General features: G+C 38.5%; 2 protein-coding genes across 4 annotated transcripts in view; both read right to left on the bottom strand.

Moving 5' to 3' along the window:
• Nucleotides 1-970: 970 nt before the first annotated feature.
• Nucleotides 971-20,745, bottom strand: PWP2 (PWP2 small subunit processome component). Of its 2 annotated transcripts, XM_074814479.1 has the most exons (21): nucleotides 20,619-20,745; nucleotides 20,415-20,527; nucleotides 19,510-19,604; nucleotides 19,041-19,140; nucleotides 17,827-17,970; nucleotides 17,256-17,391; nucleotides 16,514-16,734; nucleotides 15,155-15,298; nucleotides 14,289-14,359; nucleotides 13,453-13,589; nucleotides 12,197-12,345; nucleotides 11,446-11,593; nucleotides 10,119-10,269; nucleotides 9,591-9,771; nucleotides 8,497-8,644; nucleotides 7,279-7,387; nucleotides 6,747-6,812; nucleotides 6,167-6,385; nucleotides 3,648-3,798; nucleotides 2,479-2,553; nucleotides 971-2,303 (listed from the first exon to the last, which is right to left on the bottom strand). In XM_074814479.1, exons 1-21 carry the CDS (start codon nucleotides 20,733-20,735, stop codon nucleotides 2,144-2,146), a joined length of 2,835 nt encoding a protein of 944 aa, XP_074670580.1. In that variant the 5' UTR covers nucleotides 20,736-20,745; the 3' UTR covers nucleotides 971-2,143. The 2 variants fall into 2 exon arrangements, with proteins under 2 accessions (XP_074670580.1, XP_074670581.1); XM_074814480.1 differs by lacking the exons at nucleotides 19,041-19,140; nucleotides 20,415-20,527; nucleotides 20,619-20,745 and having other exon boundaries at nucleotides 19,510-19,579.
• Nucleotides 20,746-21,371: 626 nt separating this feature from the next.
• TRAPPC10 (trafficking protein particle complex subunit 10) overlaps nucleotides 21,372-26,681 on the bottom strand; it is a 45,989-nt gene continuing 40,679 nt past the window's right edge. For both annotated transcript variants that reach the window (XM_074814477.1, XM_074814478.1), the window contains 4 exons: nucleotides 26,283-26,453; nucleotides 24,832-25,009; nucleotides 24,237-24,431; nucleotides 21,372-23,437 (listed from right to left, as the gene is read on the bottom strand). In XM_074814477.1, the coding sequence (XP_074670578.1) occupies nucleotides 23,199-23,437; nucleotides 24,237-24,431; nucleotides 24,832-25,009; nucleotides 26,283-26,453 (783 nt within the window). In that variant the 3' untranslated portion in view covers nucleotides 21,372-23,198. The remainder of the gene's footprint in view (nucleotides 23,438-24,236; nucleotides 24,432-24,831; nucleotides 25,010-26,282; nucleotides 26,454-26,681) is intronic.

Here is a 26,681-nt window from a genome sequence, read left to right as displayed (position 1 = left end):
CCATCTTCTTGCCTTTATTCCTCCTACTTTGATAACGATTAACCAACACTTTTTCCCTAGATGATACATTCTTATGTGGGAAAGCATAAAAAGACACATTTACTACAAAATAACACACCTACTATTTATTTCCTCTTCATCCATTAAACCAGCTGTCCTACCAAAGAATAAAATCAGATTATTTGACATACACTCTTGACAAATCTGTGTTGGCTGTTCATGGGTGATCAAGCAAAATGACTATCACAAGTAAACACATCCTTATCTCATATATAAGAACTGATGCTACACTACTCCTCTCAAGGCTCTTTCACCTTCTAAAACATACTTTTCGTGAAGTTTTAATCTTCAGAAACGTTTTGAATGTGAAGAGTAAAATAACCCCAAAACATATTTCTAAGGTATTTTTCTGAAAGGCCACATCTTCTCCATAGTCTGTGTTTTGCAATATTGTAAACCTAAGACACAAACACAAATTTAGGGATCAAGTTGGTCAACTTCATAAACCAGCACAATTCCTATTTTACAGAGCATAAAGCTATTGCTGCGACAGTCCCAGAATGATTACAGCCTGTCTGCTGTGGGTCATATATTTGGGGAAAAGGTCTTTAAAAAAGCATGCAGACAATGTATATGAAAAACAGTAAAAATGATTTAAGTAGTAACAACTATGTTACAGATCAGGTAACACAGCCATGTTTTTCATATTATCTTAAGCACTTCAGTTTTACAAGAATCCCAAGATGGATTTTTGTCTTCTTGCTGCACTACTTCCCTACCCACCTTGGCCTCCCTTCTACCGAGGGCAGAAAGCCTACTTTCCGCCATGGCAGGAGGAGGCAGCAGAGGGGTGAAGAACGACAAGTAATTCCAAATCCCATCATAATATCACAAACTTCGCTCCAGCCTAGCTACACCTTCACACTGCCAAGACCATAAAAATGTTAGGAGGCAAGGGGGCACCAGCAACTGCAGATATTTTTAAACTTTTATTGTAAGAAAAACAAATCCCTTTGCTATGTTTTAAGTAGCAAGTGCATCTTTATTTTACATACTGAAATTCTTCAAACTGACAGTATGTCTGCTGTATATTTTTGACTTATTTTTTTCTTCAGCAGTTTTTAATATTCATACCTCTCCTCTATTCCAAGAGTGGAAAGTGACTAGAAAACAAATCCAGAAGAACAGAATACACTAAAAAAAAAAATCAATTCTGGCTCATTGTTAATATTTGCAGTATCTTCAATTAACAAAGCCCTTTCAACATGTGGCTTGAAATTATCAGGAGCACAGATACAGTTCTTTGTATTCAGGACTTCATTGTCAGTATTAGACAATTCTCACACCAATTCACAAAAAACAAGGAAATAAAGTTTCAGATATTAATATGTTAATAAACATTTTAAAAAACAAGACAAGAAAGAGCTTTCATTAGAAAAAGAAACATTTGTAGCATGTTCTCTTACTGTTTAAGTTACATTATTGAATTGGTAAATTCCAAATTTTTACTACAGTATCTCAAAATTATTAATAAAACCTCTGCAAAAGTTGTACAGCCCAGTAAATTTTCTCCCATGTTCACTGCTATGGGTATATTATTTATCCTCATTATTGAAACTTCATCAGGTTTGGAAGTTACAGAACTAAGAAAACAGTGTTCCAGTAACATGTATGTATTAAAACGAAGTAAAACAACATTTAAAACATGTTGAGAGCACTATATAGACCTCCAATTAAGAATGATTTTTAAAAAAGATAAAAAGAGTCCAAAGTATGACAAGACCACGTTACAAAACTCACAATTCTTAATCTATGTCCAATGCATTTTTAATAAAGAATGCACTTCTTCCCATCATACTTCTAACTTCACTAAAAATACATTTTTTTTTCTTACTTGAAATCAGGAATAATAAAAATAATAAAAAGAATTCAATGCTGTCAAGTTGTTACAGCCAAAGGGTACACCAAATACTCCATGGATGGCACTTTGTCTATTCCTACATTTCCCCCCACTAACTCACCTGTAACTCCATCCACACTGTTAAGACCACCTAAATTATGCCACTATGAGGGCCACTCATTCTCAGTGAATACCACTGCATAAAATTACTGCCTTTGGTTTTCTCCCCATCATGAAGAGTAACTAGGAACTGAAATTGTCCTTATGAGCTTCTTGCATAAGATAATCACTGTCAGAATCCAAGTCTTCTTCATCTACTGATGCTTCTTCTGCCAGACGTTTCATGCCCCGCTGCTGCGAAATGGCCAATGCATATTTAATATTGTAGATATTCCATTCACAGCTGTAAAAATAAATAGGAACATGTTAGAAACAAGATTCCATTTCCCTCCTAAAGTAAAAATACTCTAAAATAGACAACTGTCTCAAAAGTTCTAATACCACACTATCATCCCCCAAATTACTCCATACTTTCGTGCAGTGTTTTGATTTAAACTTTTAAATATAACAATACATACAGTTTTGAAACATCTTCAAAATGACGTTGGATGCTTTTCTGAAGGAACTGAATCATGGGGAGCAGCTTCACTGACCTTGAATGAAGAAAACATGCAACTTGCAGTAAAATTTATGTTTGCATATGGAAATCTAGAACTCTTTCTATACTCTCAGAATTTTAACAAGCATACATGTTAACTGTTCAAAATGAACATTTTAAGATAATACTAAATAGACGAAAGCTCTTTGCTTTTGACTCTGTCCTCAGTGACTATACCCAATACAAGTAATATATTGTCAGAAATAATTTTTTTCTCATGTCAAACTGCAGCTTGAAGAACTCAATTCTTCTTGCTGTAGTGATGGCAGTTCTTTCCAGGTACTACAATACTTTCTGAACAAGCAAGCGTTTGTTTTAAATTGTCCTCTTCTACTTTAAACAGCAACAAAAGAAAATTTGTTCCACTCATTTCAGTAACCAGAACATTAATACCCATGTTGAAGCAAGGAAAGAGTTACACAATGCACTGGTTTTTTTAACCTGCAGGACTCCTTCTCAGATTACCTCCCACTTAGCCTATTTTAAATTTGTAAATTTACCTATTTTTGTTCCCAAAAGTCTTTAATAACTCTGTACTATGGGAGGGCTGAATAGAATTCACAGACCCAGGCCCATGTAGCTGTAAAGAACTACATAGGAAAGCAGAGTACTAACAAGCTAAGAGTGCATGCTGTAATCACAAGTCTATAAAAAAAGCAGTCAGTACCTGCACATTATCTTTCAGTTATATTTAATATGCATAACAGTTTAAAAATACAATTGCCGAAATCCTACTATCACTCTTGAAATCTTTATGCATTTATAGACTAAGCAAGCTATGCAAAGTTTTCCCTGTAGTATTTGAAAAATATTTTTGCAATTTATCCTCACAAATCCTATTATGCATTCCAATTCTATCATACACACTTGTTAGAATCATAGAATCATTTAGGTTTGAAAAGACCTTTAAGATCATCAAGGCCAAACTGTGACTTTTATTATTAGTGAAGAAGTTGTAAAAACTAAGTAGCTCTAATTGTTGTGTATGCATTATCTAGAATGTCACTAAATGGTAAATAAAAACCTTAAACTGACAGGTAAATAGATTTTACAATGCTTGTCGACATTTTGACTTTCACAAGATCTCACCTTGTTTTCAGTTTCTGTCCGTGCAGCATAAGCAGCTTATGAGCCCAAGTAAGATAGAACTCTAAATGACAAGATATCTCAAATGCAGAGGCCAGGAACTCCAATACTTTCTCCACATACAGGTCTGGGAGTGATGAGCAGACAACATCAACTGGGCAAAAAAGGAAAAAAAGCCCACAGACATCAGGGTTGAAATACTACTTGGAAAAACATGAAAGAGACCACAGGAAAGCACAAGGGGAAGCAGAAGAAAGCACTGTCTTGGCAACTATTTGATATTTAACCTTGTATTTCAGGGGACAGCACCACAGTCTCTTAAGAGGCAGTCTTTCCTCCATAAGCCTTCCAATCGCTACTGTATTTAAAAGCAAGAACTTAATTTCTCCCCTCCCCAAGTTCCTCCTCCTGACAGAATACTCTCCCCACCAGCTCTCCTTCAGAACTTTTACTTCCACCCTTTCCTCCTCTTTATTGAAGTCTTGTTGCTTCTGACTTCATACAAATTTCTGTATTCAGTGAAACTAGTTACATGCAATAATCAGAGGCAATAAAGGATACTTGAAAAGATAGCGAAGTCACCTGCCCACAGAGGAACTGTGTGAATGCTGTTAGCAAATGTGCAGCACAAAGCAGCATGATTTATAAGCATTCAAAATAATCTCATGTAACTATGATGACCTCATCATATATCATTCTCTCTAAAAAATAACCATCTCCTACTCTCTGTGGCCACCCCAACTGGTCTATGTAACATTCAACTATGAAAAAAGTTTTCCACTTTTAAAGAAACAGGTACACATTCATTCTCTTAACAGTGGATTACACCACCTGAAATTTCCATGCCTCTTTCTCTACTCCTGAGGTTTTGGCACCTGCCTACTTACCCAGTCTTGCCTGTGTACATGGAGTTTTGGTTAACAGCAGTAAAACAGAACTAAGTTTTGCCAGAGGCAAACATTATTATGCCAACTCAGGTGGCAAAAGATGATTTACCCTGACACGCATAATTATCAGGCTTGCTACGTAGGGAATAAGGTAAGAAAAACCTACAGAGCGACTGGCTTGCAACACATCTGATTTCAGACTTGAGCATGTTTTGACTAGATAAAAGGATTTTTAATTTGTTACACATGAAATGCTGGAAGGAAATAAATACCTTTCACTGGGGTAACAGTGAGGTAAAGCTAAGAAAATATACTTCAAAGTTATGATGGAACTGTTGGTGGAGTGATGAAGTTAAGGAGAATACAATTACTGAAAGTTTATTTTTAAGGTCGTATCAACCATATATAGCTAATGAATGTGCACATTAGTTATCAAAATGATAAAAAGGGTGCTAAAGAATGACTTCAGTAAATGTCCTCCAAAGTCAAGTGACACCTTACCTGTTCCTTTGTTTCTGATATCACAATTGTGAAAGCATCTGTCTCGTTACAAAGAGCTTGGCACATAACTAATAATCTGTTTGGTTTGTGTGAGCACAGCCCTTCATAAGGACCATATTTACATTTGTTTAGAGGGATGAATTTAACAAACGCTATAACTAAAGGAACAAAACTCATCAGAACTTCTAAGGGCTGACACCTGCAGAGTTGCTCCTAATTTTGGCAGTCCAGAGCAAGACTGATTTAGAGTAGCTGGCACAGCTTTATCTAGTTGAGCACTGAGCACTTCCAAGGGTGGAGAATCCACTACCTCCCTTGTCAGCCTGTTGCAGTATTTCACTACCCCAACATAATGTTACTGCTTTTAAATACCTAGTAGGAATTTTCTGTGTTGCAAGAGGTCTGTTTCTTCGTCTTGCACCATTGTGTGACTCCAAGTCTGGTTCTGCCTTCTTTCTAACATCCCGTTAGGCACTTGAAGACAGTAAAAAATATTCCCCTTCTCTTCTGAAGACTGAACCCAGCTCTCTTAAGCCTCTCCTCAGCTGTTGCACACTCTGGCCCTCCAATCATTTTCCAAGCCCTCTACCAGATGCTCCAGAGTATCAATGTCTGTCTTGTGCTGTCAAGCCCCAAACTAGGTAGGCACAGTACTCCTGACATGGTCTCACAACTCTCAACAGAGAAGACTAATCACTTTCCTTGAACTGCTGAGTACATCCTTGATAGCACAGCCCAGTATCCAGTTAACTGCCTTCATCACACAGGCGCACTGCTAACTAATGCTAAACTTGCTGCGCGCTTCTCCAACATCAGCTACTTCTGAGAACTGGCATCCAAAAACTTTACCTGCATATCCAGACCTGATCAAATTCCATGTTCAAAAGTCACTAGAAGAGCATGCAGCAGACTGGCAAAATTAAAACATAAGTTAACACTAAAGAGTCTACTTTTTTTCACAAAAGACCATCCCTTCCCTCTTTAGTCTTCAGCTACAGTAGAAACTCCTTAAATATCAATGTTATACTCCCTGTCACCCAGGAGCTAAACTCTACCCTTCACACCTCAACATATTTGGCTTACAAATCTCTGCTTACAGCTAGTTCAGCCAAATTTCATGGAAGATCCACTCACCTTCATTGATAGGTACAGCCTCTATGACCTCCTGAATTAATTTCTTTTCATTCAGCTTTAAGGCCATGATGATAGCCATAGTGTATTCCTTCTGATGCAGTGTTTTGTGTATATTGCTGGGCGTGACATCAATATCCAGCTCAAAAGGATCAAAAATCAGCCCAGAATCCAGTGAATAGATAAGAAGACCCTCTGTGGTGGTGGCTGCCCAGCTTCGTCCTAGAAGAGAAGTAACAATATTTAAGAGCAAAGCTGGGTTTTCTAGGATGGAAACAGAAGAGTAATGGTAAATGGATGACTCTTCATTGTTTACAGGAAGTGGGTAGGACTGAAAGCCATGCATCATCGCTGGACCTGTCAGCAATGACAGTGGTTTTAAGAAATACCAGCTGAAAGCAATGTACACTTCAGTTTCTAAATTATCCGCTGCACAGGAAACTAGACTACAAATCCAGCAGCACTGTGTAACGTCTGGAGAGACCATCTCCAAGGAATTTGTTCTTCATTATTACTTCTCCAATGCTCTTTTGTTTTGTTTTACATGGAATAAAAAAATCCTACATTAATTGTCAATACTCACCCGTAGGACAGAACCGCAGGCAGGTCACTCTTATTTCTGGTTTGAAGTGTCGATAACTCATGTCACCTAAAAGAGAAGTTTAGAAGTGATGTAATATAGTCACCAAAACTTCATGGTCTAGCTATCTACACTAACTATGCTGTTATTATGCTGAAAAACAATGTGGAACATGCCAAAACCTGGCAGATTTCAAGACAGGGTAAGTAAGGGACAGTCCAGGTCCAAGAGATCTTACAGCTGAAGTGGTGGGACTGAATTTTGCTCTTTGAAAATTAAATCAGGACTGCTGGGTTACACATCCAGGAGACCAAAGTATCTCCTGCTCCCTGTTGCTTCTACTATGCAAAAGGACCCACCCATACATCAGCTGAACACTTGAGTAACAGATCCCTGTGGCTACAGAACATTCAGGTAATCCTAACTTTAAAACTGAGCTGAATAATTCAAACCCTTCTTATCTGGTATCGACTCTACATCAAAGGTCTTGATCCACATAAAACTAGTAACAAGACAGCAAAGACAAAACCCATACCTCTTTTTACTCCAGGAAGAGGAATGGCAACACCATCTTCACCTCCAGCCCCTTCATCAATCAGAGCCATGCTGCCAAATTCAGTCATTTTTCTCCGATCTAAGTACTCCTAGAAAAATATGTAAGTTCCATGCACTGCACTGACTCTCCTCTCAAACATCTATATTAATTGAAAATTCTCTGTAACATTCAGGAGATATCTAGTGATTATTTCCATGCACTTTCTTCTAAAAGCTTCTCCAAAAACATGCAGAAAACTGACAATTTCACAACAGCAGGTAACAGTGTCCAACTGCAGATGAGATTCAGGCTGCTTCAGTCTTAAGGCCTCAGAACAGCACAACTCAAGTTTACACTGTGGCTTCACACTATTTTAATGTTGTTCTACTTAAGAGATGCACTGTTTCCTCAGATGCAGCCCTACTCTCTCTTCCCTTTAGGTTCAAAAACTGCACTGGGCTAATGTAAGGGCTGTGTAGCCAGTCAGCTATGCAAATGATGATTTAGGAACCTCCCTGTCCCCCATTTTTAAACACCCATCCCCTCCAGGATTCTTTTCCAATTGGGTCACTTCTGGTATCCTTTTAAGCCACATGTTGAGCTATGCTAGCACAATAGAGGGCAGCAGAGAAACGAAGGCTGCTTCACAAACCACTGTTGTCAAGGAACCACAGCCAAATACAGCCTGACATGAACAGTAGAACAATCATCATTCTTCCAGGTAAAGGGATACTAAAAACGGTTACAGGAATTTTTTTCTTTCTGATTCTTTTCATCATTTGCTTTACTTTTAAAGGAATTTGGCAATATTCAGAAACCAAGTTTGTAAAGGTTGGTGATGTTCTGTGTCCACAATAAATTCCTTAATTTCTTTGCTAACACAAGCAACTGACACCCAGGGAAAATCAGCTTGGTACAAAATATTGATAATTTAAATTTTCCCTTCAATTTTAAGTGCCAACTGACCTAACTACGCTTAAGAGTTCTGCTCATTCAATATAAACACACTGCAATCTGGCAAGACTTTAGTTAGCTGAGTGTCAGTAATAATTTTTGTTTCCTGAGAAACATTTCCTTACCACTCTCCCGCACAAAATTAAGAAAGTGAACCTGTGCTTAATAAAACATTCATGAACACCACTTAATGAGATGTTATACCAGAATCAAAGTCTTGTGGAGGTGGGGGAATGAAAAAAACCAACTCCTGTGGTCACATACCTCCATTGCATCTAAAGAAAAGTTGCATGAGATTTCAAACTTTTTCATAAGAATCTGTTCCTTGACGTTATATATACAGACAAATTTTGACAATCCACCTGCCAGAATAGACTGACCATCTGCCGAATAACACAGAGTAGTAAAAGATCTAGTAAAGAAAAAGAGAGAGTAGTTAATTTCACTGCCACATCCAAGCTAAAAGAGATGAGTACAATGTGAAGACACAGAAGAATAACCATTCCATGGAAAAAGTGGAGATCTTCATGCACATGATACGTACTTAACACACAAAACTGTTTACCACAAACAAGTACTTGGTGCTTTACTATGAATCACAATTGAGAACTTCAACAGCTTTTTTAAGTACTTCCATACTTCTGATTCTGAGTTGCAGCTCAATGAATGAGCTCTCAACTACACCCTGTACAACACTAAGTATGGTCAGAATAGCTAAACCAATGTCATGGCATGTTTTAAAGAGACGGTTGAGAGCTCATGACCAAAAAACCACTTTTTTCAAAAAGTCATTGCTTCCTTTTTTCATCTTGAGTGGGAGCAACATGGAAATAAAAGAGGGGTTCAAAGGAAAAAAAGAGAGGAATGAAACACATGACTTCGATATTGCACTTTTTGACAGCACACAAATTCAACTTGCCTTTAAACGTTACTTCACATGCATAGTAACATGTAATAAAACCCACAGCATATTTACATTTTAAAAAAAGTAACAGTTTCTAGACACTGATAAGTTACATACTAATATCTATATAACAAGATATCCACTTAAAAACCTATCACATTTAGCAAATGAACAACTTGTCATGAGAAGCTTAATATTATGCTAGCAATCCAAAGTTGTAACTGATGAAAAAGAACACATGTTCAGAGTGGTGATGCAATCAGCGGGTGAACACAGCAAAAGACAAAAAGGGTCCATCCAGATGTCAAGTCAGGCAGTCTTTTAAAATCCAACACCAGAATCAAAATATTTCAACAGCAGATGCACTCTGAAATCTTCACATAAAAACCACTAGAAAGAAACAATTCAAGAGCAAGCCAGTGAGACACCCTTTTTTCACTGCAATCTCACTTACTTTCCCTTGGCTGCTTGTTTGGCAGTTATTTTATCAAGCTCCTTCCTTCCCATCTGAAGATCATGCCTTCCCTCAATTGAGCCAGTCTGCACTGCATTTTCATGATCCCAAAATGTTATCTGCCCATTCAAAGCAGCAACGGCAAGCTCCTTGCCATCAGGACGGAAAGCAACAACAAGAACTGCAAAGAATGCAATTAACAGTTAAAAATGCAGTCAGATTTCTTTCTAAGAAAATACCCTATGTTTTTCTAGGATATTATCTCAACTACCAGAAAAAGCTTAAGAGTAACAAGTATGACTGTAGTTTTTATCTGGACAACATACAACTGTTTAGCTAATTATAAAGCTAGAGCTAGTATTAAATAAAAAAAAATTTCTTGCACTGTTAACTAAGTACTATAGGGAACTATCTCAATTTTTCGTTTTTCATTAACAAGAATGAGTCTGTATTTGATATGTTCTGTTGCTCATTCTTGAAATATTTTTGACAATATTTTTGTATTTGATAACATGAAATAAAGATTACCATCAGAGTTCAATATTAGTGTCTCCTTAGTTCTCCAGCTGTCTAACATATCCCATAACTTGACAGTTTTATCCCAAGAGGCACTAGCTAGAACACACTTCATTGGGTTAAAGGACAAACTGCTGATGGGGCCCTCATGACCTGCTAAGACCTAATAAAAGAAGAAAAGATAACGTGGGATTAGGTGAAAGAAACTGGAATTCATGTAGTTTGTATTCAGTAAACTCTAAATATAGCAACGAAACCCTGCCTAACTTGTCCACACATGCTTGAGGTCACTTTTGGACATGTGGCATGATACATACCAGTGATTCTCAACTTTTTATTTTCAGAAGTTTAAAATTCATTAGTTACCACTGCACAGGCATCTCTAACCACTCTTATGCACACACATAGTCCCTTTAGAGACCAAGACTTAAGAATGCAGCATGCTTTTTCCCCCCCTTCTTATCAGAACAATCAAACCAACTGTGAAAAAGCAAGTAATTGCTTTGAGAATTGAGTATGTCTACAGCTGAAATACATAAGAAAAAACAGTAACCAAAACTGTGAATAAGAGTAATACAGATTTTTATGGTATGGAGCTCCTACTCCTCTCAGAAGAAATCAATGAAAGGAACTAAACTCAAAACTCTGGAGGTCCACTCAAATATATGCTGAATTACTACAGTGATCTGTGTTCAATAGCTATGCCAAATTAAATACATGAATCGCTGAGTTCATCTACTTGTACAAGACACAGAATAATGCTTAAGAATTGAAAACAGCAAATGAGTTTGATTTGCTCAGAAGTACCGTGTCCCTCCTTTATTACATCTACTCTTGAAAAGAATGCATTTCAAATTAGCAGCAATACAGTGGGGATTTAACTTAACAGTTTTCTCACCCTACAAAATAAAAACCTTCTACAGAAGAAATCATGCCCCTGCTCTACTCCAGCAAAACTGTCTATGAAATCTGTATCAATCTTAGGACAGCATCTACAATTTCTTCACTACCTGCAGAAAATATGTAGAAAAGAACATCTCTGAACAACTACTGGAGGAAAGACTCTTATGCCGATGTGTTAGCTCAGCAATACTGGTGTTACTCCACGAGCTGGAAAGAGCTCATTACTCAAAAATTCTAAAAACTATTTCCCACACAAATCCAAGATAGTCTCCACAATATAAATCAAAAATTGCTGAGAGCAACATAGCATAGCTCCAGTTCTTGAATATAACAAAACACATTGTATTAAAAACCTCTGACTAATCCCAAAGTTACTTGGTATCATCACGTTCTACACTGAGTTGAATTCAAGCCCTCCAACACTATAGGTCCTTACATCTAGCAGCCTCCCACTCTGCATTGACCAGATGAATATTTCAAAGGAATCCTGGGAACCAGCTGACACAATCTCACCACTGGAGTCCACAGCTAAACAAGAGAACTGACTTGGTCGTGGAGATGTGAAGGTACGGAAATTGCGGTATCTGTTGTAAATGTGAAAATAAATTATGAGAACATTTTATGTAGATTTAAATGTGTTTTATGAACATATTTTAAAAAGTATTTCATTTTAGTTGTAAAGTCTTTTAAGTTATCTACAGAAAAAAATATTCTTTGTATAAAATTAAGACACGTCAGCATGATTCCAAGATTCAAAAAAGGTATTAACAACCCTGCAGAAGTAACAGCCAAAACCAGTCAAACAGAAGAGCTTTCTTCTATTACATAGCACATGTCCATTCTTTAGAAAACATGAGCTTTTTTACACATCCAGTTCTGTACACAGCTGTATTATAATGGTTCAACCGCTAAAACTATAGCAAACAATCTGTTAGACAGGCGCCTTCTCCCCATTTGAGTAGTAGAGCCAGCTTCTCTGAGAAAAGTTCTTCCAGAATTTTCTTCACAGAAACTGGATGGAGTGAGAGGATTCCTAATTACTATCCAAATTTGAATCAAAGGCTGAACAAAGAGTAAAGCAGTACTCATACTGTGCAACTTCAACTTGAAACAAGCGGTCAGCACTTTGCTGTATTTTGGGGGGTGAAAGATGAAAACTGAGACACAAAAGCTTTATGAAGAGTTACCTATGTAGATCAAAGGCACGCACAGTTCCATCTAGGGAAGCACTCAAAATGACATAACCATTGGAAGTAAAAGTTACAGCAGTTACACCACTGGTGTGTTCCGTAAAAGTGACAAAACAAAAGCTGCTTGAAGTGTTCCACACTTTCACCTGCAAGAGACAGGAAAAACCTTCTTAGAATCTTCATCATCAGTTCAGAGAGAAAGTATAAGGCAGCAGAAGAGTAAAGAAAAGTTAGTCCTAGAATTCTGCAACAGAATAAAAGACTTTACTATCAGTAAGGAATTCTGTGCAAGTGAAGCAAACAGGCCGTAGCTTACCATTAAAACCCTAAAGACACATATACAACATGAAAATATAAGTGGAGATAGACAAAAAATTTGGAAACACAATTAATTTTCAAGGAAAGCTATAGCACTTTGTGAGAATCTTGGGCTCCCAAGCTCTGTACTGTCCACAGATAGGACAACTGTCAAATTCAAAACCAACTGTGAAGCCATTCCAGAAGCTACAGTTGAGATGATATTTCAATCTTTTTTTCCCCAAACAAAAATGTTATGTGTTCAGCTATCTGCAGTTTGAGACTTCTGGGGTCTGGCCAATTTTGAATCAAAATGACAGAAACCATGAAGTGCCAGGTCTTCTTCTGACATTCAGAAGTTTTGATAGGAAATAAGATACTATCTTTTCCCCATTTATGTGCCAAGAAATTGTGGAATTACTCTACAAAATACTGTATCTGTATACACAGCCTATCATTTCAATACAAGTCATCCATGAGAAGCTAATTTTTCTTTTAAATAACAAGCTGCTGCAATGGCACATTTCAGAAAAATCTGTTTAGGAATTGCACTTTTATAAATAATTTGAAATTAATTTCACATCAAAACCAATTATTAAAAGGGCATGAATTTGGGTGACTGAAGTTCATTCATCCCAAAACATCATGGAACCACCACAAGCATATATAAATTAGTATCTGATGAATTACATCTTTTTGTGTGTATGGTGACAGCATCTATAATTAAAAAATCATAAGTTATGCAATTTGCAGAGAATACCCATAATAGTAAATCAAAATATGCTCTAGAGAGAAAAATAAAAACATTTAAGAAAAGCGAGGACAAAAAATTATTGACTTCGTATTAAGAAAAATATGTATCAGTTATCATAACAGAGCTTTTTACATAAAATGGAAATTCAAGCTGCTTACTATGTTATTAAGAGTTCATATTTCAGTAATACTGCCTCACTTACTTTCCCATCCTCGCCTCCAGTTACTATGTATTGTCCATCTGGAGAATACGCTAATGAAACCATGCTGTTGAAATGCCCCTGCTGCTTCAGCACGTAGGACTCACTTTGCCATTCCCACACCAGCAGCTGACCCAAACCTGAAAACGCATGAAAAGGATTAACCAGAATTATGAATACAATGACCCTGAAAATGCAAGCCACAAAACACAACTGCATTGTCAAAAAAAAAAACCCAAAACAGTTGATGCAGACAGGTTGTGCCGTGCAGCTATCAATCCTAATAAAATCCCTTTCCCTTTTATAAATTCAAGGCAACTTTCCTCAGCAGCCAGGAGCTGTTACATGGATTAACATTCTCAATGCTAGAACAGCAGTGCTATCAAACAGCTGATAGATACACTGGAAAGAAAAGCAGGGCTACATAGAAAGGTATAATCTTGGTTACCATGCAAACCATTATGGACCGAGTGGGAATGCTGGAACAACCAGGCAGCTTTGTAAAATGGCATGTGCCACAAGTTGACTGGGCCCAGAATTAAAGCATATTATAAACTACAAGGGATATGGGCTTTATCCCAATTGTGCTAGAGTTTTCATATATGAAACATACACCTTTTTCCTTTGTCAACAAAGTATTTTCCTGAACCACAAGAATTCTGTCAGGAGAAATAGATTAGAGATACTTGCTTTACTACATCTAGACACTACAGAGATGAGACTATAAATTATTAACAAAACTTTAACATTTGGAGTCAAGATGAGTCAGAGGAATTTTTTGGGCTTGCACGCCCACAACGTTCCTCGTTTTTCCACGAACACAGACAAAACTTACAAACCTGAACATCCAAAGGCAATCCAGTCACCAGTACAGTTGATAGAAATAGAAGCTATCCTTTGATCTGAAATACTGAAGGAAGAGAATCACCCAATAAACAAACTTGCGTTTTCATGCCTTGTGTGATAAAACTTCAAACCTAATGTTTATTAGCTCTGTTCAAGCAAGTTCTTTCATTACTTTACTGAACATCTGTATCACTGTAACACCAAAAGCCACATATTAATTCTTTCCTTTATTACACTAAAAAACATTAAACAGACAATACTGCCTTATTTGGAATGAAGGCAGAGTATATATTTGGAATGAAGACAGAGTATCTACATCCCAAACAAAGCTGTACTTGCCAGCAGAGTAGTAAAGCTCCCCACATTAAAAAAAAATTTTTTTTTTTTTGTACAGGGAAAACTACACATTCTTTAGCTAACATCATACAGCAATGGAAAAGAATTATGATTTTTAAAATTAGAGACAATTTATAGATTGTAAAATAATTTTGCATATGAAGAACTTTTTCAGGTATTATCTTTATTTTCTACAAACAAGCTGAAAACAAAGTCCAAAGCATTGAAGAAATCTATAGCCAACAACTAACTACTGAGGAGTTCCTCATTCAGACCTCACTTTTCCACTGTAAATTATGGAATGGAGTTGTACGGTATTTATCACATAAGTAACTATGACTCTGCCTTTCCAGAAGTTACAATACTAGATATTCATGTTTTAACATTTTTCTGCTCTGATTATTCATCCTTCACTACTAAGCATGGTGTACTCTCAGTCAAACAAACAAGAACCACCCTCCTCCCCCAAAACGTACTCCACACACAAAACCAACCCAAAAAGCAACACAACCCTGTACCTCACCTCAAGGAGTGGATCAGATTGAACTCTGGAAGCTCATGGAGGTGAAAGATTCCAGAGGCAAAACCAGTGACTAAAAGGTGTGTTTTCTTGTGATAGGCTGCAGATGTCAGGTTATTAAAGTCTCCCTCTTTATTGAAAAAATACCTGGCATCAAAGAAATAAGAAAGAAGCAAATAGCACATGAAAGAAAAGTACGCTGTTATAACTGCATTTCAGTATAGGTCAAATATTTTGATCAAGGTATCCTACAATAAAACTAAAAAGCAGCAGTTCCAGAAATTGCCAAATATATGTACTTTAGCTAGTGAAAGCTAATTCTGTTCTTTTCCCCAATGTTTACAGCTGCTACAGTAATCTGATTATCAGAAGTGACACCTGATCACATGGAACGAAAGGGACCAAAAGTTAACCTCAGAGGAACTGCCCTGTGCATTTCCCTTCTGATCATCTAATACCGATATGGATGGCTCCCGTGAATTCACTGGTTAACCTTCTATATGCGAGTCCTCTTACAGAGTAAGGAATCGAAGCAATAGTCGTAAATACTATATGCCTACTGGAGAAGGTCTTCTCAGTTTCTCTGTAGCTGTATTTCTTACTGGAATTAAACAGAGAACCACCACATGACAGTCAAATAAAAGAGCATCCGAACATTATTCAACAGTTGTATACTCCGAATTCCTTCAGTCTGAAAGTGATGTTCACTATGGCTAATTTCAACCTGGGCTGGGGTGTGGGACTTTCTTTATACCTCCTTTACAGTCAGAGAGACAGAACAGAAGCCTGATATAGAGTGTTCCCAACTGGCCCCTACATGCATCCCATCTGTCCCTCACTCCACTGACAAGAGATTGCCTATGAGCATTACCCCTCCTCAAGCAAAGCTAAATGCTGTGACTATCTTAAAACTGGATTATTCTTTGTCAGTCACACTTCCTTTGATGTGGACAGATAGGGAGATCCTTCAGCAAGACATCTCCAAGTAGCTGTTGTCACCTGTTGAAGTCAACCACTCTCTTCTTGCAAGAGCTCAAAGCCTCCAGACTTAAGAGGATACTTTACTAAAGATCTCATTACACTTTTCGAGTTTCAAACAGTAACACGTACACCACATGTCAGTATTTCTTACATTATTAAAATTACACTGACTTGTTATTCTGAAGGCGGAGGGTATTGCCCTTCATATAAAGGTAAGACAAGCAGGTGTTCTACCGAAACTATTTAAAATGGGATCTGTAGTAAATTACTAAACCTGGGCAGACTTTTATAGTGCTTTGAATGCGTGATAAAAGGTGAAAAAAGCCCAATACAGTAAATCCCCATAGCAATTCTGTCTTCGGAAATCTGAAAATCACTTACTTTGCAACACGTGAATATTTAACCTTATGTCTAGTCTCTTGTTCATTTGGATTGGCTTTCCCATGAATTTCTTCACCCTTTGGCTCTTCAAGAAACTCTTCATCATTTTCTTCTGCATTCTTTTCCCTAGCTGCATCTTTTGGGGGCATGGGTTTCAAACCATCAAGCTCTGTATCACACTGCCACACACAGAGAGCTGCATCCTGGCTAATTGTGTACAGCTAGAATACAAACACACAAACACACAATTATTGTGTAATACCTCTGGTTTGTACTCTGCTGTCTTGTTATGAATATAGACTCACAGAAGGGTTAGCAAGTCTGCACTCTACCATTAGGATAATACATCACTTAGTCCTCTAGAATTCAAAGTGCTTTGATCTGGAAAATTCACATGTCCTGAGAACTGGCAATTTACTTTACCTGCCCTCAGATAATTTTTGAAAAGACCAAAGCCAATTTGATTATCAGCTGGCATTAGAGCTAATTAATTTTTTCATATTTAAAATTATAACTTTTGGGGGGAGAAATTTTAAATAACTTACTATCCTTCTAAAGTTTACTTCTTCAAACGTTCATGGAATTGTAAACTCTCGATCACAGCAGAGGAGCTGAGAGACATATTACATATTTTTAAAATTCTGAGATATTCTCAAAATAGTCAGCATCTTTACCTACACATAAGATTCTACTTCAAATATTTTAATATTAAAATTCAAGAATGCTGTGTGATTATACATACATCTAGACTGTTCTCTTCAAAAAAGCAGGCTACTATTATATCCTTATGCCCTCCAAGTGAGTAGTAGATCAAGTTTGCCCATCGTTCTGCTCCAAACACCCATGTAGACATGTCCTTGCTCCCTACTGCGAAACACCTACAAAAGAAAAGAAAATCTGAATTCGAACACTGGTTTGCAAAACTCCACTGAGTGGAGAATGTTCTGAGCAGGAAAACACCAGTCGCCACTTTAAAAGTAATTTTACACATAATAGAGTTGTAAATTGAGGTTGGCAACTCTAGCAAAGGTAGATGGGATTGAATAGATTCAAAAGGTCACATTCCTAAGATATTTTCTTTATATGGATAACTAGATATTTTCAAGCAAGAATGCACTGTTGATCCCTAATACATGCATATTTTATACTTTCAAGTCTGCCTAATTATAATTCAAGATAGAATGAGAAACAGAAGAGCCAAAAAGAATTTTTAAAGCTAGTACAGCACTTTAGAGAAAAGAAAATGGACTATAACATGCATACAAATTTTAATAATGTGAGCAGGTAGACAGTGCTTTAGTTTAATGACTCACTTGGAATCATCAGTCCAGTCGATACAAGTTGTTTCATCATATGGACCATAGTAAGTTTTGTCCAGAACAAACGCATTAAATTCTCGTTTCTTCCCAGGAGCGTGGTACATAAGGGCAACATTGTCTTTTGTAATCACAAATTTCCTGTCATATGGGGGGAAAAAAATCATAATTGCACACAAAGCTGTTAAACCAAAAGATTATTCAGTACAGTCTGCAATACAACAAAACAAAACAATGTCAAAAAGATTTCTGTGTTACTGAAGTGATAAATATGGGTTGGTTTTGAATTAAAAAAAAAAAATCAGTTGCAGATTGATATTATCCCTCAACTTCATGAATGCAGGTATACCTTATGGATCATAAGACAGAAAACCTTCAGTAAAAATCCCATATATTGTATAAGGCAATATTTATTCTCTAATTCTCACAAAGGAAGGAAAAGTTCAAACATTCAGAACAGATTACTCTATTTCAACCTCTCTTCACCTGCATATACCAGCCATTTTAACAAACACAAAGCACCTGCACCCCTGACACACATATCCTCTAATCTGGTCCCGTTGCCAGTATTATTGCCCTAACACAAAACTGCAACTCCAACTTTCAAAAAAACCTCATTCGTGATCACTTTAAGTCAATCCAACTGAGGAATGCCACCAAAAGGGAATGCCATACTTTTTCCTCTCAACCTTCTGACACTACTAACATTTATGTCACCACACTTTGGATCTGTGACCATGCAGTTAAAATATAAGGGACATAAAAAGCAGCACTCAATTCAGAGAACTGCCTCTTTCAGTATCACAGTTGTCTAACACTAACCCAAGTCAGCAGTGAAACTGCACCATCCTAAGTGCCATCATGCAGCTCTGCAGCACTACCTGTCCCACCCCACACCGTGGGCTCTTTCACCTTGCCTACAATATGCAAGAACAGTTAAGACTCATAGCAAATCTTCTGTGTTTCTAAGAGTTCCACCACAGACATCTGTAACAGGCAACTTTCCAGCTAGTATCTGTTTCCAAGGCTTTGCTTTTCCTTTTTTCCTCCCCTCTCAACTTTACAGATAAAGTGACTGTGATCAGCTCAAAATGTCCCCTACGTTAATCAACAGGTATAATCCCCAGATTGGTTAGAATGCCTTAATAATTACAGTTACTTTACGGGGTACTTTCTGTTGCTTTGTTCTAAAGCATGCACATTTTACTTACTTGCCATCAGGGGAAAAGCTGACACTGTGAACTGGCTTGTGAAAATAAAATTGATGTATCACACATTTACCGATCAAACTGACAAGCAAGGCAGCTCCCTCTGTAAGGGCAGAAAAAGAAGGATAATGGAAATAATCCAGTTTCCAAAGAAACTGTAACCCTAGCAAGCTCAGTTTCTTTACTTAGAGGGGAAAAAAAAAAAAGTACCTTCTCAGAAACTTTTCAAGATAGTGCTTAATATTGTTAAGAAGAAAAATACAATCAAAATTACAAATCGACTTTCTAAATTCTGTAAATAAGTTTTTTGTAAATTCTGTAAATAAAGACACCTTCCCCTGAAATTCTAACATAATTTTCAAAGTAGGCTGTTTGTGTTAATGTTGAACACCAAGCACTACAGACTTTCTTCTTCAGGCTGTATTTTTTATTTAATTCTTTTATAAAACAAATACTTCCTTTATGAAAGTACCTTCATCAATCAGTATGGCAAGACTTCCATCTGGAGAGAGCCCCACACACACAATATTAAGCCGTGTAGCCAACGGGAGTGTCTCACACTTATTACTACAAGAAAAAGATAAAACAGTAAATTGGGTACAAGGATGTAAAAATAACAGTCATCTTTGGTATTAACGAAATACGATTTGATACCTATGTTAAAGCCACTGAATCAACTTAGATGTAAAACCCCCACAACTTTCTTTGGCCGTCACAATCCCATAAATACAAACTACATAAGAGATGGGTTCCTGAGCAGAATACCAGCATAACGAGCATCAATCATAACTCTGGCCTATAGGAAAAGGCAATGACAGCCTAAGCTTTGCCATACAGGAGAGACAGTACAAGAGAGAAACACACGAAGAAACCGTATGACTAAGTCATATACAAACTATTTTTCCCCTCTTTGTTTCTAAAACACATCATTACGTACCCCTTATACTATTCTGCCCACAGACCTGCCTACATACAGAAAATCTGCACCGTGCAACACCTCACCAGTTACTTTGCTAGGCAGGCTTCTACCTTTTAACGCTAAGCCAGAAACTTTTCAGGATATTTTAGAAGGCAAAACATTCTTGAGAACCCCAGCCCATGCCAGCTGCACTCCCACACCCCCCAGCACGGCACGCGGTTCCCCACACGCACTACGGACAAGGCGGCCCTGGCAGCGCCGTGCCGCCTTGCGGGTCGGCCTCCACAACCTCCCGTCAGCTTTACTTCCCCCCCTCAAAAAAACCCGTGCTGGAGGCACCAGGCCCTCCCGTCGCCTCCCCGCCGGCAGGCGGCCCAGGCAGCCGGGGCTGGCGGAGAGCGAGGCCGGCGGCCTGGGGCGGCCGAGCGGAGGAGAGGAGGGCGCTGGGGCTCGCTTACTTCTTCAGGTCGAAGACGGAGATCCTGTTCCCGACGGGGCTGATGAGGGCGCTGCCATCGCGGGTGAAGCTGAGGTTCCCGCGGCGGTACACGGTGCCCAGCAGGCCCGAGAACTGCGAGGGGAGGAGGGGAACTGAAAATAAGAAACAGGGGGCGGTTAAAGGAGCAGGGAGAGGGCGGCGGCAGCTGCCGCCGGGCACTCACCCGGTACGCGAACTTCATGGCGGCAGCCCCACGTGAGGAGCGCGCGGAGCCGCTGCGGGCACGCGGGACCACGGAGCGACGGCAGCGCGGGGGCGAGCGCGGGGCGAGCCCGCGCATGCGCCCGGGGAGGCGGCGGTGGAGGCCTCCTGCAGGGGGCGGGGCCGGGCCGGACCATTGATGGGGGCGAAGCCGCCGGCGGCGGGCGGGTGGCCGGGCCGGGGAGTGGGGCAGACACCGGCCCACCCTCCCCTCCGCTCCGGGGGTGCGAGGTGGCGCGGGGAACCGGTGCCAGACAGGCGGGCCCCCAGCACCAGCCCCTCCGGTAGGATCGGTCTCCCCTTCTCCGCATGCGCGCTGTGGCCCGGCCCGCCCCCGGCCTCTGCCGCCGGCGCCGCGCGTGCTCCGGCCGCCGGTAACGCTTCGCCTCAGGCTGGCGGCGCTTGGCCGCGACGGGATCCCGGGGAGCCGGAGCGGGAGCAGAAACAAAGAGGGGAGCCCAGGCACCGTCCGTGAGCCTCGCCGGCGGCAGCGGGGACACTCGAAAGTGGAAGAGCAGCAGCCCTGGCCCGGCTGGTCCCAGAAAGCGGCAAGCCCGGTCACACACCGGCATAGGACGCTGCAGACCCTTATCCTATATATGACTCCGCCTTGGAGTTTAGAAAATATTTTCTGCTTAAATAGCTTTGGCCAAAATAGATGAAACAATCACTCCTTCAAACAAGGAAAACAGGAGAAGTTACCGCAGCAGAGAAGTTGATTTTTTAAAACATGTATATTTAGAACTGTAACGCTTACAATTTCATTAAACAATCTTAGTACAATGGTTTAATCTAACAGTATATTACAGAACAATGTGAAAAATGATTTAATAGCAAACCATGAAAATGGAATTAATTATAATACCTGCAGTGTCAAAGTCACTAACTTGTTACCTTTTCCAGTCAATTCCAGCAGTCATTTGCACTAAATGATGCTTTGGGTTTTATCCAGAATAAAATGGTATGATTTCCACAGAGAAAGGGCATTCCTTCACAGAAAGAAGATGCATAAACAAGAACATTTTCAGCTAGCAGGTCTACTTTATACATCCATTTAGACGTACTGGTTTTTTAAAATAAAAATTAATTTTAAAAAATGTTTAGACCAGTGCAGAGTGCCTACTTTTCAACTTAATTGCAATTCTTTTTGGAAAGAGGGTTTGTTTTTTTCTTCCCCTTTATAATTTAACAGAACCTGAGTTTAGAAAAAAAAAAACAATGAACTTGTCTAATGAGCAGTTTCTCACTTTAGTTTTACCGACAAGTATTTGATATGGGACAGTTTTCCTCTGTGGAGTCTGTTGACAACGCACCATTATAGATCTGCAAGTAGAAAAGGTCATTCTCACATTAAATCCACAAGTTTCAGTATCAGAAGCAGGACATCAGAAGGAGTTGTAATTTTTCCAGTCACAGGTGGATTTGCAACATTCACAAAAATTACACTTTTTTTTTTTTTTTACAATTTTTGTATTTACATTTCAGATATAAATAATGAAATTCTTTAAGTTACATGTTTTAACTTTGCTTCACAATTATTCTACATCTGCAAGCTTTCCTATATCAAACCAACCTCTTTCTTCCATCATGAATGCGGAAGTCTGGCCTCTAATCATTAATAATTACACTAAGCCTTTATGATGAAAGGTTGACTGTTCAAGTATCACATCATACTGAAATTTTTGCCCCAATTTAAAAATTGGGGCAGCAAACCAAGCCACTTAGAAATGGTAATAAAAGAAATTAATCTGGGAACTCAATAAGCCAAATAATTTATTATTAAATTCTATCAATATCTTTCTTTGGTAAGAACGATGCAAGAGGATGACCCAACCCCCACCCCCAAAGAATCATATAATATGTGACATCACAGTGTCTACTCTGTGAAGGAGAAAGCCTCAAAAAAATTAAGGAATTTTGTTCAGTTAAGATTGTTTATAGCAGTAGCTCTTCCATGCATCTAAGTATGCAAATAATGGAAGTTTAACATAAAATTGCAATGGCAAGAATTAACAATGATAAAACAAAACAAAAACCAACAGAAAAGCAACTATTACACCAGTGAATGTGCTGTTGTATGCTCTGTTATGTTTCTGGCACATGTGTGGAAATGCCTGTAAATTATTATATAAAAATCCAAGATCTGGATAATTAATATAATCCAACTCTAAATTCTAAAATATGTAGGAAGCATGAAACAAATCTCTCAGCTGCCAGACAAAAATAAAGAAGTGGTCCAAATATTTGGATTTTTTGTTTTTGTTGCCCCGTGTTGTGATGCAGGACGTGACTGAAGAGAGAAAACCCAATAGCTTACACAAAACATACTAAAGTGGCAATATAACCTAGCTGACACAAGCTTCACTGTACATTTAAATTGATACAATTGTCTGGTGCTTCCATGGCCAGTACGTGTTGAGTGCCATAGGTCTCCTTAGAGTTAGAATGTTACGACAAAGACTAATCAGGTCATAATCCTTTAAAGTGCTTTCATATCCAGTTTCTAATGGGTTTTTGTTTTCCTTGTTTTCATACCGAGTTGTCACGTGATATTGACTTCCAGAACATGGTCGTCCTTGCTGGGAATGACAAGTATTTGCATACCCGTGCTGCAGTTGAAGACCTGACCAGATGAAAAGGACTGCAGGCGGGGCATTGGCAAACCTTTGTGTTCCCCGCTAGCTGCGGAATGCAAGCTACCTCTGCTCCTTATGCTGCTGCTGTCAGCTTGATCATCCACATTCTTGTCCACAGATAGGTTATCATTTTCAATCCAGCTATCTGTTCAAAACAAAAACCCACAGCTTTATTCTATGGAGTGATTAAACAAAAATTATTTCAGAGCTCAAATGCACAGTCAACTTACCACATGTTAACAGTTACTGATCATCTCTGCTGAGGTAACAGTCTGTGCACGCTTTTGGCCAGCAGCAGATGTAACAGAGTGAATTATATTGATTTCTAAGGAAAATTTAAGTATCGTTACCGTACATTTGTTACAGGCTAGAAGGGTGCACGCTGACAGTTCCTGGAGCTCTGCTGACAAATGGTAAATTGCCTGTATGAGTGAATTCCCACTACAGCTCTGGGACTACTTAACAGTACAGACAAATACTCTAGGTGGCTGTGGTAATTTAAACTCTTCATCTCATCTGATTCATATGCCACAAATTTTTCTTTTATTTCATACTTAATTCTTTCAAAAACTAGGAAAAAAATTCAAAGCTAATGAAGACACAGTAGATGTGCAGTTACAGATAGTGAAACCACAGGATTAGAGGGTTATCAGATAGTTTGCACTTGATTATAAATCCAGTGACAACTAATTTGCACAATAATCTTCAAAGAAAGCAATGCATTTCTTATTCCTCCTCACAGATTAAGGCTGCAACCCAAATTCAAAGTTCCCATTAGAGCCACATTTTATAAGTTTCAAATCAGAACTGTGAGTGAAGGTAAGTAACAAAGACACCTATGAGTACTTGGTCAATATGCTTCCTCGCCTTGCTTTTCTCTACACAAGTACACAAAAGAAGCAGAATCATTTCTGTAAGTAGCCATGTAGTCAAGATAGTTTTACCAGCATCAAGTTGCATGGAGTGAGCAGAATGGTGAGGGAGGTATTTAAACAATCTGACATCAGGAAAAGGTAGATATCCAGCAAACAGAGGCATCACTTCCATGTGGACTTTGTGAGTTGCTCGAGCTGCTACAGGCATAGATATCACTCCAGAACTTTTTCCACAGACTGCCCAGTTACTACTGTTATCAACAACTGCAAGAAGAGCAAACACTATAAAGATCTTCTCTGAAAAATGGAGAACCTTCAGTATAATTTTAGAACACTTTTAGTATCAGTATTTTAGCAACATCTAAAAGCCCACCAGCTTTTAGTGTGAAGAACTGTGCAAGACAAGAAAACAGCCCTACACAAAAGAGACTATAGTTGGGCCTCAGCAAGTATCCATCCAGTCTGAACAGCATTTATATTTCACTTGAAGACAGATTAATAAGGAAAAAATGAAATATTCTTAGTCTAACAAAATGCAAACTGCTTTACTGAGCAACCATACTCACAATACAAGAATATATGCCGTGGAAAGTCTGGCAGATGTCATTATCCAGACAAAACTACTGGGGAATTTTGTCAATATGCTTAAGAAAAATATTCTTACCTTCATACATAAGTTTTGTTGTGCAATACCCATCTGATTCTGTTAATGCTTCATCTCTGTCAACCTCCGAGAGGTCAACCAGCCGGGTGATTGACACCTCTAAAGAACAGAGTGAGCCTGTTTTACAATACTCTGCCCCCAATGGTGGAAAAATTTCAGTTTTCACATGATACAATGTCTGTCAGGAAGAAAACAGTGCTGTTATCAAGAAAAAAGGGGCGGTTTACTTGTGTTTAAACTGAACTGGACAATTGATAGGGTACAAACTTTACATTTATAACATCCACATCCTATTAAATCTTTTCAACACAAGATTCAGTTGTAAGTAATGTTCACTTCATTATCTTGCTCAGTTTGAGAAAATAATCAAACCAAATTTGATTCAAACTATGTTTGATACCAGCTGCAAGCATACCATTTTTCCCTCCACTTTAACTCAGTCTTTCAACGTTCCTAAATAGACGCCAATCTTCTTACTATTTAAACAAACTTTTACTAGTTTCTTGGCTCCTCACTTTCCAGACACATCACTCAAATTCTGAGTAATACATGAGAACTACTTCATCACTCTTACCATCACAGGTCCCAGAATAACAGTGCCCACATTATCAAAGAGCTAATTTTTCATTACTACAGAATTAAATTTCTAACAAAAAACCCCACTGTTTAACACAGTTAGTCCTCTTTAAAAACTCCAGAAAGATGCTGATACAGGTGCCAACAAATGCTAGTTACATGCCAGTAGGTAAACAAATACCTAAAATATTGCTCAATGCCAGTTTGTAATAAGCAGGTAGAACACACAGCAACACTGAAAGTAGACAAAAGGATTTAACCAAGGAAGTCTTCTCATGTTGCTACTTTTTCCCAAGCATCAAAAAGGGCAACACAATTCCTTTAATAGGAAGTTATAGCTAACCTACAAGCTTCCTAGCTGATCAAAGGAATAAAAAGTTTGTCCACAAAGGGAAAGAAGAAACATTTAAGATAATGGCCTAGAAAACTCTAAATATTTCATCATAGGAGCTCATCTCAAGCACTACAAAAAACAACTCAAATGCTTTCAATAGCAAAGATGTTTTGGAAACTGCAATTTGCTTTGGAGAATGCAGTCTTAAGCCAGCAGGGAAAAAACAGTGCAGTAATCTAATGACAGTCTCCATGGCACAAGCCCAGGAAGGTGAAAACACAGGAAAAACATGAAACAAGACCAAAAATACCTGCTCAAGCATTATGTCCCCTCCATGTCCCATCCCCCAACCCACTCCAGTGTCAAGTATATGATTCCACCATGTATCAGGCTTCAGTTCTACCATTCAACAAACTGGCTTTCCAATGATTCAATCTCGTTATGTAAACAGAAGTTTTCTGACATATTTCTTGACTTTCCCTTTCCATATATTAGGAAACCAGATTCAGCTAATATATGCTATACTTAGAAGAGTACTTACAAAAAAGTTTTCCACTTGGAATTCGTAAGTGAACGGCTTCAGGGTAAGAGACTGCTCTTCAGAGGTAGCTGGACAAAAGCTGACTGAAAACAGGCACTGCAAGGAGAGAGGAAGCTCTTTTGTCCACTTCAATTCCCATACAAAGAATATTGATTGCTTACTGTATATGACCTGAAAGAGAATGTTTATAGTATTAGCTCCTTCTCTGAGAAAGAAGTGGAAATGCACATACATATGTTTGTCTGTTCTGGCATTAATATAGTTTATAAAAACAAATTACCTAAATCATTAGGGAAAATATGTAGCCAAAATAACTTACAGTGATTTCTTTTTAACAATGCACATCTATTTAAAAGGAGGGATACACTTCACTGTCAGAATCAATGTTTCAAAAAGGGA

The sequence above is a fragment of the Strix aluco genome, chromosome 2 (assembly GCF_031877795.1).
Source record: "Strix aluco isolate bStrAlu1 chromosome 2, bStrAlu1.hap1, whole genome shotgun sequence".
Lineage (NCBI taxonomy): Eukaryota > Metazoa > Chordata > Aves > Strigiformes > Strigidae > Strix > Strix aluco.
This window is presented reverse-complemented; position numbering and strand designations above follow the sequence as displayed.